We start from the raw sequence: 16472 nt of genomic DNA, 5'->3' as shown, positions 1-16472 counted from the left end.
ATTCCCACTAACAATCTGGGTCCTCATTTTATCGATCTTGGAAGGATGGAAGGCTGATTAGGCTCGGAAAAACTCAGAAAAACTGCACAAGTTTTTAAAAAATTAAAAGCCTTGGAACACACCTAATCTAGTATAAATAATATTCTAAAATAACCAATGTTCCACATTTAATTATACTTTGTAATTATTTATAATGTACATTACAAAAATGAACACCAACTGACTACCATCCACCATCTTAGAGGATTTTATTAGAATATTTCTGTGGAACCTGGGATTGTTTTACCTCTCAAGAGGTAAAAGGTTTTGTTGTTAAAAAATAACCATCTTAAAGAGATCAGTCTTACACATTCCCCACTCAGCTAGCTATTCTGGAGACCATCTCTGTTAGTACTGCACCTCAGGGAAAGGGCCGAATGCTCACAGTTTGAGTGATCTGTAGAAGTAGCAGCAATTGCAGTAGATGGAAATTGCTGTTTAACTTTCTTCACAACTGATTCATTACAGAGTGGAGTCCGCTTCAGTTTTATCACCCGACCGGTTGCAAACTTTCTAGACGAGGGAGACTTTGGGATCATTTGGCCAACTCCCCCACGGTCAGCGTTTCTAAGAGAGGCCTGAGAATTTTTAGTCAATGGGACAGTCCTTGCATAAAGAGTTCTCGAAATCTTTTTGCTTATTAAAGAAGTATTGTTGCTAGGACACTTAAGAGCCGTTTGGGGAGGTGAAGATGCTGTTATCTTTAAAGAAGCTGAGTTTTTAACTTTGATGCAGGTACTTGTAGAGGGGCCAGAGAATTGAACTAGCTTTCGAGCTGTTCTGCTATTCAGTTGTCTTTCTTCCTCACCAGGAGAATCAATTATTCGTCTGTAAAAAAATCATTGTCCACTGAATCCAGTAAAGACAGAGGATAAGTATAATATTCAGCATATGCAAAAATTATTTTTACTCCGATATCTGCCTAAAATGGCACATACACATATATCAGACATTTCAATCATCAATGTATAAGGAACTAGGACAACATATTTATACTGATAATCATCTGTATTCGGCACAAACAATAGAAAAGATACATTCTTATTTAATACCAAATATAATTTCAGCATGTTTCCAAGTATATTTTTCTTATGTTCATTATTAAGTGTTACAAAATGGGCTTGCATTTTATAGCAAAGAGAATAACATGCATTTTTGTGAGAGGAGAAGGAGAAGCAGCATGAGTGTAGCATCTCTCCATTACTCATTAAAGAAGTTTTTACATGAGTCTGAAAAAAAGTTACTGCTGCTTTAAGAAATGCCTTCATTGAAGATTGATTTAAGATTATTCACTGCCAAGAATCACTTGTTGAGATGGACTATTCAAATTGAATTAATTAAGTTTTATGTGACTCTTAAAACAAAAGCACTTTATTTTAGGCTTGAATGAAGATCAGAAAAAAGTTGCACTATTTTAGTGAAAGCACAGCTTCCCTCACACAAGGTCTAAAACATTTCTTCCTAAAAACTTTCAAAACAGTGTTTTGTAATGTATTGTTTAACATATTCAATGCAGGAGGGTTTACTGATCCTTCTATAACACACTAACTACATATCACTTGGTAACACACGATTCTTCTATCAGAAGATACTGATACAAAAACTCAAGTGCAAATATAACTTTTATTCCACTTAAAGGCCACAACAGGCAAATGAACCACAATACCTACCGTTTACGTACTGGAGACATATTTTGAAGGCTTCCTTTCAAAGAATGCTCCTCAAGAGTCCAACACTCTATCAGCTCCTGTGGTACTCGCCAGTAGCTGGCACCTTGTAATTTCAAACATATCATTTCACAATATTCAAGATGCATAAATTTGGTAACTTCTACCTGAAATTCACTGATATGCAATAAGGAATGTGTTAATGCAACTGGAAACATACCTTTATTACAACAGTTTCTCTTTGTGTTCCCATAATTGAAGAGCAATATTCTGAATATCTTTTTCTATGTACAGAATTGAACTACATCCAGAATTACGTAAGGGAAGTTGCTGACATAAAAACGTGAAATCTTTTTCCTCATCTTTTTACTCAGTGATCCCAAACCTTTCTGGCTCTGTGGACCAGCAGCAGGTGGCGACGGCGGGAAAGGGGATGGTTTCATCCATACAACCTAATCCCGAGCATGCACTAATGGAGCTTTGCCATGCTCACTTGCCACTTGCGCGACCCAGTTCCCAACAGGCCGTAGACCAGGAGCAATTTGCGGACCAAAGGTTGGGGACCCCTGATTTTACTGCACGCATCCCAACTCTGGAATATTTTCAACCTGCTGTAGTAGTTCTGATTGTATGTGGAGGGAGGGAGATGTTGCAGGATGCAACTCCTATTTTTTAATTTATAATATTTTTTATCTTATTATCAGTTATTTAATTTATACTATTTTTTACCTTTCTCAATTTCAGGCAATTGCCTGAAGTAGTAATATGTTTCTAAAAAGAGAACAGAATAATGGCTATTATACTTAACTGACTCCTTTAGGCAAGTATGTGCATGTTTTCAAAATTCACAATATTTGTTCTGGCAGAAATGAATATTACACTATCATGCCAACACATGATATAAAGAACCCAATACATGATATTTGAAATGGTATTTCTTCAATTTCACAATTGATTACATTTTTACTATATTGAAATAATAGATAGTTGATTGTTTGAGCCTAAGTAATAATAGTGCCCAAGATACTGGTTTTGTTACATTAAGAGCCAGTTATTCTTTTTTCTTATGTTGCTGAATGAATAAAATGAATGAAAAATAAATGAAAAAATACCCTGGTTAACTTTCAACAGCCGACTCCCAACCATAAATACTTATATTCTTTAAAAAAAAATGCCATCTTCAAATATAGAAACACACACACAAAGACATACCTCTTCCTTCCCAAGCCTCAAATGCATCCATTATCTTCTTCAATTCTGTTACTGAATAGTAACTCCAAATGTACTGGATGTTGTTTCCAGCCTCTCTAGTAAAAAAAGTAGAAAAAAACAAATTGTTTTACTAAATGAAATGCTAAAGTTACTTTTTCATACCAAAGAATCATAACCATTTGAACATTCATTCCTATGATCTAAACCAGTGATGGCGAACCTTTTAGAGACTGAGTGCCCAAGCTGCAATCCCAAACCCACTTATGTATCATTGGGTGCTGGGTGGATGTGGCCAATTGGGTGGGCATGGCCCATTGGTTGGGCGTAGCTGCAGTGGTAACGGCAGACTGGGTGGGACTAAAAAGTTCAATCAATCAATTCCAACTTTGCGAGATCTTTTTTTTCCCCGTGAGAAGTTGAAATTGATTGATTGATTGAACCTCTTTTTTTTGCACACGGCAGCGGAGGCCTAAAGCGAAAAGGTTTTATAAAACCCAACTGAAGGCCTAGGACTGGGGCGATGGCATGCGTGCCCACAGAGAGGGCTCTGCGTGCCACCTGTGGCATGCGTGCCATAGGTTCGCCACCACGGATCTAAATATTTAAGATAACCACATTGTTGAAATTTCTCTTTAACAAAAGAAGTAGCAGCAATTCATAAAATATTCTACAACAGAAAATGGAAGGATATTAGGATTAATCTCAATTGGTCCCTGAACTGGATTCTCACATTGCATTAAACCATCATTAATTTTCATTATGGTATGAAAAAGAAGTTATAATGACTGAGCTCATACATCATAGTGGACCATAAAGCACAATTTATACATTGCAATTGATGACTCCATATTGTGCTGAAACATATGATATCTGAACCCAGAGATTGTGGTATATTCCAGAAACTATGGTTGAAAGCTATGGCAAATGTAGACAGCGTACTAAAAAGCAGAGATATCACCCTGCCAACAAAAGTACGTATAGTCAAGGCCATGGTTTTCCCCGTTGCAATGTATGGCTGTGAAAGTTGGACCATAAGAAAGGCTAAGCGACAAAGAATTGAGGTCTTTGAATTAAGGTGCTGGAGAAGACTCCTGCGAGTCCCCTGGACTGCAAGGCGATCAAACCGGTCAGTCGTAGAGGAGATCAACCCTGACTGCTCTTTAGAAGGCCAGATCCTGAAGTTGAAACTCAAGTACTTTGGCTATCTAATGAGAAGGAAGGATTCACTGGAGAAGAGCCTAATGCTGGGAAAGATTGAGGGCAATAGAAGAAGGGGACGACAGAGAATGAGGTGGCTGGATGGAGTCACTGAAGCAGTAGGTGTGAGCTTAAATGGACTCCAGAAGATGGTAGAGGACAGGAAGGCCTGGAGGAACATTGTCCAAGGGGGTCGCGATGGGTCGAACACGACTTCGCAACTAACAACAACATGTGTTTAAGTGAACTATTTTATTAATCCAAGTACCAGGACTAGATTACATTGTCTTCATTGCTGAATTTTGATAACACAATTTGTAGGACTAAATGTAGAATTCTTACTTGTTTAATTATTTTTACATAATAATTTCATCTAGCTATTCAAATAAATATACCTTATGCAAACAAACTGAAAAGACAGCAAGAGTAACATTTAGTTCTACCTCAAAATCACACAATTACATTTGAATGAATTACTGTTTAATCCACTGTATTTTCTGGGCAATATATGTTTAAATATTCCAGGCTTAGTTTTATTAACAAGAGTTACGATCCAGAGTACTACACAGACATTACAGAAGTAGAAACCTAGTTATACAACTGGACTTTCTCTTGATCTCCTTTTCCTATATATTCTTCAAACCTGTATCAGATGTTCTCAAATATTCCAAAGAAGATTTACTGAGTATGCAGGCATTTTCTAGCAGATGTTAGCACACCAATATAGAAACATATTTGGAGAGTGCTTAATATTAAATCTTTCGTGTTAATCTAAGTAATAATTATACAGTATATTCTTCTATCCAGAAGTAACTTCTGTTGTATTACATTTAATGGGACTACATCATTGTGATTAGATATAAGACTGCAATCTTAGCCAATTTGTATAAATAAGCAAATCTCAAAAAAATGACACTAGGAAAGATTTGCTTATTTTTAGAAAACTGCCACTATTGTTGAGCACAATAGTAGGAACCTAACTTCCTGGTAACTGTTGAGGAACAAGTCCCATGATGATATGTCACTGTTCACAATGACAGGGAATGAGTAATATTGAAGACTAAAGCATCTGGAGAATATCTGCCATTTTTTCTCTAAACAGAAATTGCATAATGAGTTATGTAAATTCATTTATAATCTTATGTTAATATATAGTCACCTGGCTGAGAAACTTCTCACCTTTTGTAGATATTTTTACTATTTATTCGTCCTCCTAGTTCCTTTTCAATTGCAGTTGTTCCATCAGCTTTTGTGGCATATATTCCAATTACTCTACTCTCACAGCTGGCACCAGAAGTATTGAGGTAATGCAAGACCCAAACTGTTGGTTTAGTGCATATTAAGCCATAAGAGTCACAAAAACCTATGAGTGCCTAGAAAAGGAGTACACCAATATATATATTCAATCAAACAATCTGGCTATTTAATATATTTTACATAATTTGAGTTATTAAAAAGTATCCAAAATATCTGCAGCCTACTTCTGTCAATGTAATCCTACTGAGTTCATGGCATTTTGCCACTGGTAAAAACACAGATATCTGCAGTCTTACCGCTTCTACTCTGAAAAATAGCTTAACGATACTTTAAGTAGTTATTCTATGTAGTCAATGTAATTTGCTAAATATGTAGACAAAATATTAGATTTTTATTAGAAATGTGTTAAGAGAAAATGCACTAATACTGAAATGGATTACTGAATTGTATTTACCATTAGTGATGGGCTATGTTTTAATATATGCATAAAAACATGCATACAAGTGTATGAAAAGTGTCTGTTATAATTGGATTGTGAGGATTGGTATATTACAACTGCAGATATTTTCTTTAGTCCTATCAACAATAATCTTTATATATAATGGCTAACTAATTTTTCAACTTATTCCCTGCCAGCCCATCCTAGACAAAGTGGTTTGTGGAATAAGTCCTAATAAAAGGGTAAAAGCTATTTTCCAGCTGAGAAATATGCATTACTTGTCCTTTATCAAATGTTGAGTATATATCGCAGAACAATTAAAGAACATAGGAAAATTCTGACCTTCTTAAGTTCTACATTTGTTCTTAAACAATATGTCTCCATTTCATTAGCTAGATGGTCAACAAGACTGTAAGGATAAGGAATGCCAAAGTAATCAGCTTCTTCTTGTAATGCAATTCGTGTTTCCTCATTTTCAGGAATCCAAACTTCTCCATGAAGATAATTTAAGAGATATTTAAAAAGATTGCCATCACGATCAATAAGGCATGCTCCTGGAAACAGAAACAAAAAATGTACACTACATTTTGTATACTGCCATTACTGTAGTGTAGTATGTTATATTGCCCAGTAAATCTGTGTTAACAAAAAAGGGAGTAATTAAAGTTTAATTAAAGTTTAATTTATATTAGACAAGTTGGACATGGTTCAACACATTGTATTAGATTAACAGAAGCCAAATCAAGTAGGATTACCTTATTGCAGAACTCAGAATATACTGGGACAATATCTAATCACACCCCCAAACTGTGCATTGGGCTTTAATTCAGGACATTTGTTTCTCTATAGAATGAAATAGTACAGACTGCACATCTGCAGAACAAGGGCATAAGAAAACTGATGCAAATGGAAAAAATCAAGAAGTGGTAGTCAAGCTCACAGGAAAAATAATGCAAAGTAGCCCACAACCAAGTTATCTTGTCATAAATGTTGAAATGCATTTGTTTGCCTTTTCAAAGGCTATTTAAAATTTAAGAAGCTTTTTACCTGAATTATCCATTTTTAAAGGAAACCTTCCACTGAACATAGCTGCTAACATTGAATCCTTAAAACGGCATAAAGATTCACATCTAGCTGTGTACATAAAGCCTCCAACATTCAGTCGAATAATATCTACCATCTTTTCAGACTTGCTGTCATCCATCACTTCTGCAGTTAATATTGTTGATTAGATTATGTATTTTGATACCTGAAATAAATTTTATATAAAACTGAATTTAGGAGATTAAGTAAGAAAATTAGCATTTCAGTAACATCATCACTCAAAAATAATAGTTAAATGACTTAAATTTTGTGCAGATGTTTCACTTCAATCCTTTGGACAATTAGTAGAAATTTCTTAAATGCTGAAGATGCATACCATCATAAGAATGCACATGCAGATCACACTTCTAACACAGCATTCTTAAAATTGTTGGGGATTCAATTGCTATAATTCTCATTGTGAATTGTAGTTCCAATGCCTTGTTCCTAGGTAACTTTTTCTCAACCACTACAGTGAAAGCAAATTGTATTCATAACGGAAAACCCAACTATTCTTATTTAACTTTAATCCTAAGAAACTTGAGTTACATTAATAGAACTACTGTATGTTAGGAAAGTAATGTTCCTACACTTGGAAAGACGTATTTGGAGTCAGGACAGACCATGTTCCTCAGGCATTTCTTCCTTTATCCAATATGCTCTGGGAGAAACTTGTGAAGTAATGTGCAATTCTAAATACTGAGCAGTTACAATTTCAGACTGAAATGCCATGAATATTTGCTTACCTGAATAAAAGAGGCATAGTAAGATTGTGAACCATAGCATAGTTTTCATCAAAATGCTAAATGCCAAGAGCTACATATGTTTTTATTAGAACCTCCTTTCAGAAGAGATCACCCAAGCTAGGGAGCCCTTGTAGGAGTGCCATTGTGGGGGGGAAATAGAGGCCAGCACTTTGTACACCACCTTGAGCTGCTGTGCAAGTGTGATTTATGAATCAAATAAATGTGCATGCTCTATGACTTTTCTAGACAAATACATTGAATAATAGCCTGCTATCCATAAAAACAGCCTGGGTTTATAAACTTGTTTAGCAAATAATAACAAAACATCTTCATGAGTACTTCAATATATGGGCTCCTATTCCTCTTCTTCCAAATATATTGTGCCATGAGAAAACACGAGGGGACTAGAAATGGAAAAGAATGTCTAGGTCAGTGATGGCAAACCTTTTAGAGACTGAGTGCCCAAATTGCAATCCAAAACCCACTTATGCATCGTCGAGTGCCGGGTGGGTGTGGCCCATTGGCTGGGTGTGGCCCATTGGCTGGGCGTGGCTGCAGTGGTAAGAGCAGACTGGGTGGGACTAAAAAGTTCAATCAATCAATTCCAACTTTGCAAGATCTTTTTTTTCCCCACGAGAAGTTGAAATTGACTGATTGAACCTTTTTTTTTTTTTGCACAAGGCAGCGGAGGCCTAAAGCGAAAAGGTTTTATAAAACCCAGCTGAAGGCCTAGGACTGGGGCAACAGTGCGCGTGCCCACAGAGAGGGCTCTGAGTGCCGCCTCTGGCTCCCGTGCCATAGGTTCGCCACCACTGGTCTAGGTCCAAATTGTCCAAATGAGATAGGCCTCCTAGAGAGCTTTGCCATGTCATTAATGTTTCTGATACAAATTAGGTCCAAATTAAACAGCAGAGTTCTTTGCTAGATCCAACGATAGCGTTTCTCTCCCTTCTAAAATTCTAAGATCCAAGAGGGAATTTGGAACAAACAATGACAAACTGTACAAATGCTGTACAATTTGAAGTATGGATTTTGGCCAGGCAAGCTGGATTCTTTACCTTAACCATGTCCAATAGTCAAAGAGTACAGAGCTGTTGTATTAAACAGTTGGAGGACATCAGCCTTTCTACATTGGGAAGAATCCAGACAGTTTACAGATCGGCAGCCAAGATTCCTTAGAAACCTGCTAAGTATCACCATCACATAAAGTTAAGTCCAGCTATCCCTAGGAACAATATCCGACAAAAATGCGGACAGCTCCGAAAAGCCAGCAAGGAGTTATAATTTTCTGCCTCTTAGCTGCCATCTGGTGGTTGGCTGGATTTTTGCAATCTTATTTGAAGGCTCCCCTGTTCCCCTGCTAAGTCAGTCAAGCTGTCTCCTTTTCCTCTTTTATGTACGTTTCCGAGGGCAGGGAAGACACACGTAGCATCCGGCAGGAGGGAGGAAGGAAACCCAAGCCAGTCCCTTCCTTCTTCTACAGGCAGAAAACAGCAGCGGCTGGAGGAGGAGGAAGAGGAGGAAGAGGAACCCGGGAGCACAAAGGGATCAGAGGGAAGCGAGGCCAAGGAGGAAGCCCCAGGAAACGCTCCGCTCGTGCGGTCCGTTACCTTCCTAGTCCGAGGTTCCGCCCAGAAATTTCGGGAGAGGCACGCGAAACCCCGCCTCCTTTCGCGCTACCCGTCTACCGCTTCCATTTCCAAATCCGGCGGAAAGGACGCAGGCGGAAGAGGAGTCACGCCCGGGTTGGATTTGAAAAGAAAAAGAAAGAAAGGAAGGAAAGTGCCCGTTTTTAAAGCAGCCCCCGGAACAACAACCTATGGACGCAACAGGACAACAAAACAGGACATACAAGAAACCACTTTGAAAAAACTGCTCCTCCCTCGACGGATCTCGCTCCGCATTTTCCAAGCTGCCTGCCTTGCCTCCGCGAGGCTCCTCGCGCGGCTAAGCGGGCACGAGGAGGATAAGCGGGCAAGAATAGGGCCGGCTAGAAAGCCAAAAAGGCGCTCAGTGACGAAGACAACTAGCCGAGCGAGTCTCTATAGACTGCAGGGGTTCTCAACCTTGGCAACTTTAAGACTTGTGGACTTCAACTCCCAGAATTCCTCAGCCAGCTTTGCTGGCTGTGGAATTCTGGGAGTTGAAGTCCACAAGTCTTAAAGTTGCCAAGGTTGAGAACCCCTGCTATAGAGCCTCAGCTGCCCACCGATCGCTCTCCCGCCGTGCTTTCGGATCGAGAGGGGTCCAAACTCCGTCCGCGCGCTAGTGTCCAAGGGCTGAATGCCAGCGCGTGCCTGAGGCACCGCAACGCTCGCGCGCTGTTGCGTGGCCGCAGTTAAACGGTTCTGGGGTTGAGCGCCATATCCCTTTCTCTTAAAGAGTGACGGAGTTATGTCACAAGCATCGTTCATTGAAGTGTCCCGGGTGAGAAATTATGACATGTTATGGCTCTCTTTTTTTTTTCCCCGTCAGGTGTCGGAATCACTTTCTTCCTCTCTTCTTAACATGAAAGTATTTCTTTTCCCACTTTTTTTTTCCACTGCTCCCTAACGAGGTTTGTGCACATAGGTGCACCCCACAGCATATTTTTTTTCTAGAATTCAGAAGATTAAACATAGTTTATCCAATGCACATATTGCAGTTCTTTCATTTGCTTGAATAAGGATTGGGCTTGAAGGTTTAGATCATCCCCACTATTTGTGGTTTCTAATAAATAAAGGGAACTTCCACAGAGGTAGAATCTGATCTGAATGCTAAAGTTCAGAAGTAGAAATTAATTCGCATGTGGAAAAAGAATGCAAATGATAACAATGTTTCCAGCAGTGGCTTTTATCATTCATGGGTCCAAGCACTTGTGCCTCCCATTTGCAATTTTTCAAGATTTTTTTTCTCAGAAAAAAAAGCCATTAAGCTAGGAAACTAAGAGCCCTCTGAAAGCATGGACAATTCAGAGCAGCTCAAAACTCCTCTCTACTGCAGAGATTTCCCTTTCAAACTCCAGTCACTTTTGTGGGGAAAAACTGGAGGAAGGAGCTTTGTGTACTTTACCTTGAGCTCTTGAATAAAAGACATAAATAAGTTTGTGTTATGGTGCTACACAGGATAGGTAAGTGAAGAGGCTAGTTCTTTCTTACGAAGCCAGAATAAGAGCTTAACTGCATAGGATCCTTGTGCTTTTCTCCTGTTCTCAAGTTGGAAGGAAAATAAATTGTAATATTTGGCTGCCCCTATAGGAGCCTTTTATTGCACCTGAGAAGATGCTGATAGATTTGCTGTCCTCACATGAGTAACACATAGCTGCTGCAAGCGGTGGCAGTGATGGGGAGAGAGTCTGTGTAATTTAATTTGGATTACCATGAGGCCTTGTTAATGCAGACAAAGCCTCTGAGATGCCCTCCAGAGACAGTATGTTTCTTCTGCTAATCAGAATGCAGCAGGTAGCAAGCCAGCTGCTCTCCCACCACGGGCAATCCATTAGCCTGCCAAAGAAGAACAGTGAGAATGACAAGGGGAGCATGCTTCAGCAACCCTGACATGCTGAAGATATCTTTGTAGACTATAACAAGAGTCCTCAACGTATGACCACAACTGAGCCCAAAATTTATGTTGCTAAGTGAGACAATTGTTAAATGAATTTTGCCTCATTTTACTACATTGCTTGCCACGTTAAGTGAGTCACTGCAGTTGTTAAGTTAGTAACACCGTTGTTAAGTGAATCTGACTCCCCCATTGACTTTGCTTGTCAGAAAGTTGCCAAAGGGGATTACATGATCCTCGGACACTGCAAATGTCATGAATATGAGTCAGTTGCCAAGCATCTGAATATTGATCACATGACCACAGGAATGCAACAATCGTCATAAGTGTGAAAAACAGTCCTAAGTCTTTTTTCAGTGCCGTTGTAACTTTGAAAAGTCACTAAATGAATTGTTGTAAGTCAAGATTACCTGTATATATTTGCCAGTTGCGTTCTTCTCTGGATCTTGAAACTCTGTGCTCAGTCACTTATGTCCTAGTCATCTCCCAATTGGATTACTACAATACTCTAGATGGGGCTACCCAAGAGTATTTGGAAGCTATAGCTGGTACAGAATGCAGTGGCACAGACAGTTCTGAAGGCCCCTAAATTGGTACATATAGCACTACTCTTAATAAGCTGCCTTGATTGCAAGTTTGCTTCCAGACCCAATTCAAGGTATTGGTTTTCACCCTTAAAGCCCTTCATGGCATGGGATCAAGTTATCTGAGGCGCCAGTTTGTTCCTTTGGGATTGGTCCATTCCACTTCCATAGGCACAAGAGCAGTGGTGGGATTCAGCCAGTTCAGTAGAACTGGTAGCTAATTTTTTGTTGCCCAGGCCTAGAATGGACTTCCAGAAGCGGCATCCACACAGAGAACTGGTTGTTCACATATTTGAATCCCACCACTGCACAAGAGGTCTTCTGTTGGTATTTTCAAGTAAAAAAAAATGGTCAAAGTCTGTTCACTAACATGGCTGGTATAACATACTGGCTAATGACCTAAAGGACGGAGTACTACATTTTCCACCATGTACAATGCGTGAGCAGTGTCTTGGGATCTTGTTGGCTTAAATAAGAAAAACTACTATTTTCAGGAACTGGCTTAAAATCATTTAAATTTTAGACGAAACAATTGTTCTGGTGATGCCAATGACGTGATTAAGAGAGAATACTAGTTTGCCAGAATGTCCTGAAGCCAATGTAAATTTAAACTGAAAGGACACAAAAGCGTTGTGTAAACCTCATAAATAATTTCTGTGAACTGCTCTGAGCTATAGAGAGATTTGAAAATGATGATCTTTTTAAAAATAGAAAATCTATGACTTTTTCAGTACAGTGTGCATTTTAATTTGATGACTGAATTGTTAAAGTGATCTCATCGTATTCTAAATATCATTATATTTAGAAACAAGACTATATTTAGACTGAATAATAGAAATAAATAGAATAAAATACTTTATATGGCCAAGTGTGATTAGACATACAAGGAATTTGTTACCTAACTCACACTACACAATTCAGAATATTTTTAAATGCAAACTTTAATATATATTTTTCATGTTATCCATTATTAAGTCTTCAGATAAATAAACCAAAGATAGAAATTGATATAATGCCTGAAGCATCTTCCCTTTTTACCATTGGAGGTATGAAAAAACATGTGATGGAGAAGAAGAATGGACCTCTAAAAGTTACAAAGCTGAATGCTTCTCTTGCATTTAAAATCAAAACCAAGATAATTAGTAAGTGCTACTTAAATTATAAGTAATCAGACTCATACTTGCAAAAATAAAATGTTTGAATTTCTGCAGTATACCTGTATATAGTTACCAAATAAAATAAAAACAACAAAAGGCAAAGAGCTAATGGAATGTTGGACCTATCAGATTGTCTTGATTATATGCCATCAAGTCGGTGTTGACTGTTAGCAACCATATAGATTTTCTCCAAGATGATCTGTCCATAATCTTTTGCTCTTCAAGTCTTCCATCAATGCTCCCTTTGCCACTGTAATTGGGTCTACCCATCTTGCTTCTGATTTCCCTTTTTCCCTTTCTTTTCACTTTTTCTCAACATTACTGACTTCTCCAGAGCGTGAAATATTTATAAAATGTGTCCAAAATATGATAATGTGAGCATAGTCATTTCAACCAATTCAATCAGAATAGAGCTGGAAGGGACCTTGGAGGTCTTCTAGTCCATACCCTGCTCAAGCAGGAGATCCTATACCATTTCAGACAGGTGGATGTTCAGTCTTTTCTTAAAAACCTCTAGTGATGAAGCACCTACAACTTCTGAAGGCAAATTGTTCCACTGCTTAATCTCACTGTTAAGAAGTTTCTCCTTAATTCCAGGTTGCTTCTCTCCTTGATTAGTTTCCATCTATTGTTTCTTGTATTGCCTTCTGGTGCTTTGGAAAATAAGTTGACCCCCTTTCTTTGTGGCAGCCACTCAAATACTGAAATACTGCTATCATGTCCCCCCTCGTCCTTCTTTTCTCTAGACTAGCCATACCCAATTCCTGCAACCCTTCTTCATATGTTTTAGTTTCCAGGCCTTTAATCATCCTAGTTGCTCTTCTTTGCACTTTTTCCAAAGTCTTAACATCTTTTTTATAATGTGGTGACCAAAATTGGATGCAGTATTCCATGTGTGCCTTACTAAGGCTTTATAAAATGGTACTAATACTTCATGTGATTTTGATTCTATGCCTCTGTTTATACAACCAAGGATTGCATTAGCTTTTTTGGCTGCTGCCGCACACTGCTGACTCATGTTTAAGTGATCGTCCACAAGGACTCCATGGTCCCTCTCATAGTTACTGTTTTTGAGCCAGATTTTGCCTAATCTGTACTTGTACCTTTGGTTGTTCCTGCCTGAGTATAAAACCTTGCTTTTCTCCACATGAAATTTCATGTGGTTGGATAAGGTCCATTGTTCAAGTCTGTTAAGATTGTGAGCTTGTCTTCTGGGATGTTGGTTATTCCTGCCAGCTTAGTGTCATCTGCAAATTTGATGAGTTCCCCTTCTATTCTCTCATCTAAGTCATTTATGTTGAAGAGTACAGGAACTAAGACGGAACCTTGTGGTACCTCACTGCTTACTTCCCTCCATGCAGACGTAGTACCATTAAGAAGTACTTGTTGAATATGGTTTGTCTGCCAGTTACAAATCCATTTGGTGTTGATGCTGTCCCACACTTTTCTAGCTTACCAAGAAGTAAGTTGTGGACTATTTTATCAAATACTTTACTGAAGTCTAAGTATAGCATGTCCACAGCATTTCGCTGGTCTACTAATTTAGTCACTTTTTCAAAGAATGAAATAAAATTGGTTTAGCATGATCTGTTTTTAACAAACTCATGCTGGCTTCTTCTAGTTATAACTTCATTTGCTTCTAAATGTTGACAGATCTGTTTTTTATTATATTTTTCCAGTATCTTCCCAGGTATTGATGTTAGGCTCATTGGTCTGTAGTTTCTTGGATCTGGTTTTTTTTTTCTTTTTTGGATGGGAACCACATCAGCTCTTTTCCAATCCTCAGGTAGTTCCCCGGTGCTTCAGGATTTATGCCTTCAATGAGAACTCTGAATTAATTTGTTCTGTGATCCATTTCTTTTCTTATTTATCCATGGTATTCACTACCATGAAAGTTCAAAAGCATTGTTTCTACCTTCTTCAAATCCTACTTTTAACTTCTATAGAGAATCACAAGGAAAATTATTGCCTGCAAAATTCTAATCTTTGTGGATCCAAATATCTTTTCTAAGGCCTTTAATTATCAAATGCTAGTCTGCAGTATATTTCTTGATTGTGATTCCCTTACTGTTAATAGTTGATCTTAAAAGGCATAATCTTTTAAAGGCTCATTTGAATGTCAAATCAAATCAAATCTTTATTACAGTCATAGACCAGCATATCGCTTCAATATCTTCATTGTCAGTTCTAAGGTTGGTTGCTGTACTTGTCATTAGTTTGTGCTAAATATAGTCCTATATTGTTATTGTACTCTGTTTCTTTCAATATTAGAAATCTCAAATAATCCGCATTTTCAGCTATCAGAATAGTGACATCAGCATAACACAGGTCATTGATTTTTCTTACATACTCATCTTAAATCACACTCATCATCTTCCAATCTAACTTCCCTCAATATATATTCATCATATAAGTTGAAAAAAATAAATAAATTTACAGCCTTGTCTCATTCCTTTGTTGATTTGCAAGCAGTCTGTTTCACCATGTTCCATCTAAACTGCTTCCTGAACCATGTATTTTGCATTAGGACAATGAGATGCTTTGGGATTTCCATGTTCCTAAGTACATCATAGTTTGACATGATTTATACAATCAGAGGATTTTCTATAATTAATGGAGCATATATTTACTCCTTTTTGGCATTATTGACATCAGCAGTAATATATGTAATTCTGCAGCCTTTTCTAAAGCCAGCTTGAATATGTGGACTTTCTCTTTGCATGTAGGATTCTAATCTGTATTCAGTTACCTTATTTGCTAGTACGTGAAATTAAGGATATTGTGCAATAGTCTGCACTATATGTTAAGTCTCTTCTATTTGATAATGATATATAGACTATATCTTCTAACTTGCTGGCTACTGTGTGGGTCTCCAGATTTGTTGGCATAGTTTTGTTAGAAACATTATAGATTCTTCTTTTTATAATAGCCACATTTTTATAGATACATCATCAAGATCTGTAGCCTTCTGACTTAGCAATGGCCAAAGTATTGACTTAACTTCATCTTCTAATACTAGAGATTCTTGTAAATAGGGAATACCTTCTAAGACAGCAGTCCCCACCCTTTCTGGCACCAGGGACTGGTTTTGTGGAAGACAATTTTTCCATGGATTTAGGGGGGGGGGGGTTGCACACAACCTAGATCCCATGCATGCGCAGATGAAGTTTTGCTTGCTTGCAAGGTACTCGCAAGGTGCTTCGCTTGCAAGGTGCTTGCAGTTCCTAACAGGCCACAGACCTGTACTGGTCCATGGCCTGGGGGTTGGGGATCCCTGTGTCATGGTTCCGAAAAGAAGAAGCTTTTCAAAGAACTTTGAGGCTTTATTTACCTTAAAGAATCCTTTTATTGCTACATAGCTTCGGCACGTACATAATGAAGCCAAAAACTGAATCCTCCCACCCCCAATCACCCGTAACAAAGCATAACTCACTCCTTCATTTTACAGTCATCAATCACGTTCTCCAATTAGTTTGAAGTGTGAACTGTCCCTCCCGTAACTCCTCTGGTTACAGCTGACCTTGGCAATGCTGTACTGAAATATTGTTATG

At 38.2% G+C, this 16472-nt stretch overlaps 1 protein-coding gene across 1 annotated transcript; it reads right to left on the bottom strand.

Annotated features, from left to right (window-relative positions):
• Positions 1-140: 140 nt before the first annotated feature.
• Positions 141-8944, bottom strand: KCTD18 (potassium channel tetramerization domain containing 18). The gene is made up of 7 exons (XM_015820802.1): positions 8699-8944; positions 6859-7060; positions 6154-6365; positions 5295-5488; positions 2919-3013; positions 1710-1812; positions 141-867 (listed from the first exon to the last, which is right to left on the bottom strand). Exons 2-7 carry the CDS (start codon positions 7013-7015, stop codon positions 363-365), a joined length of 1266 nt encoding a protein of 421 aa, XP_015676288.1. The 5' UTR covers positions 7016-7060; positions 8699-8944; the 3' UTR covers positions 141-362.
• Between the last annotated feature and the right edge of the window lie 7528 nt (positions 8945-16472).

This window comes from Protobothrops mucrosquamatus, unplaced genomic scaffold (assembly GCF_001527695.2).
Source record: "Protobothrops mucrosquamatus isolate PMUCROS unplaced genomic scaffold, P.Mucros_1.0 scaffold1184, whole genome shotgun sequence".
NCBI classification, from domain to species: Eukaryota; Metazoa; Chordata; class Lepidosauria; order Squamata; family Viperidae; genus Protobothrops; species Protobothrops mucrosquamatus.
This window is presented reverse-complemented; position numbering and strand designations above follow the sequence as displayed.

Bases quoted from the DNA above. Each gene is read 5' to 3' on its own strand.
- KCTD18 (XM_015820802.1), bottom strand. From the start codon at position 7,015: ATGGATGACAGCAAGTCTGAAAAGATGGTAGATATTATTCGACTGAAT. The intron at 6,366-6,858 runs GTAAAAAGCTTC...TTCTGTTTCCAG, and splicing joins TTTAAAAATGGATAATTCAG to GAGCATGCCTTATTGATCGT. The intron at 3,014-5,294 runs GTGAGAAGTTTC...TTTTTTTACTAG, and splicing joins AGTAAAAATATCTACAAAAG to AGAGGCTGGAAACAACATCC.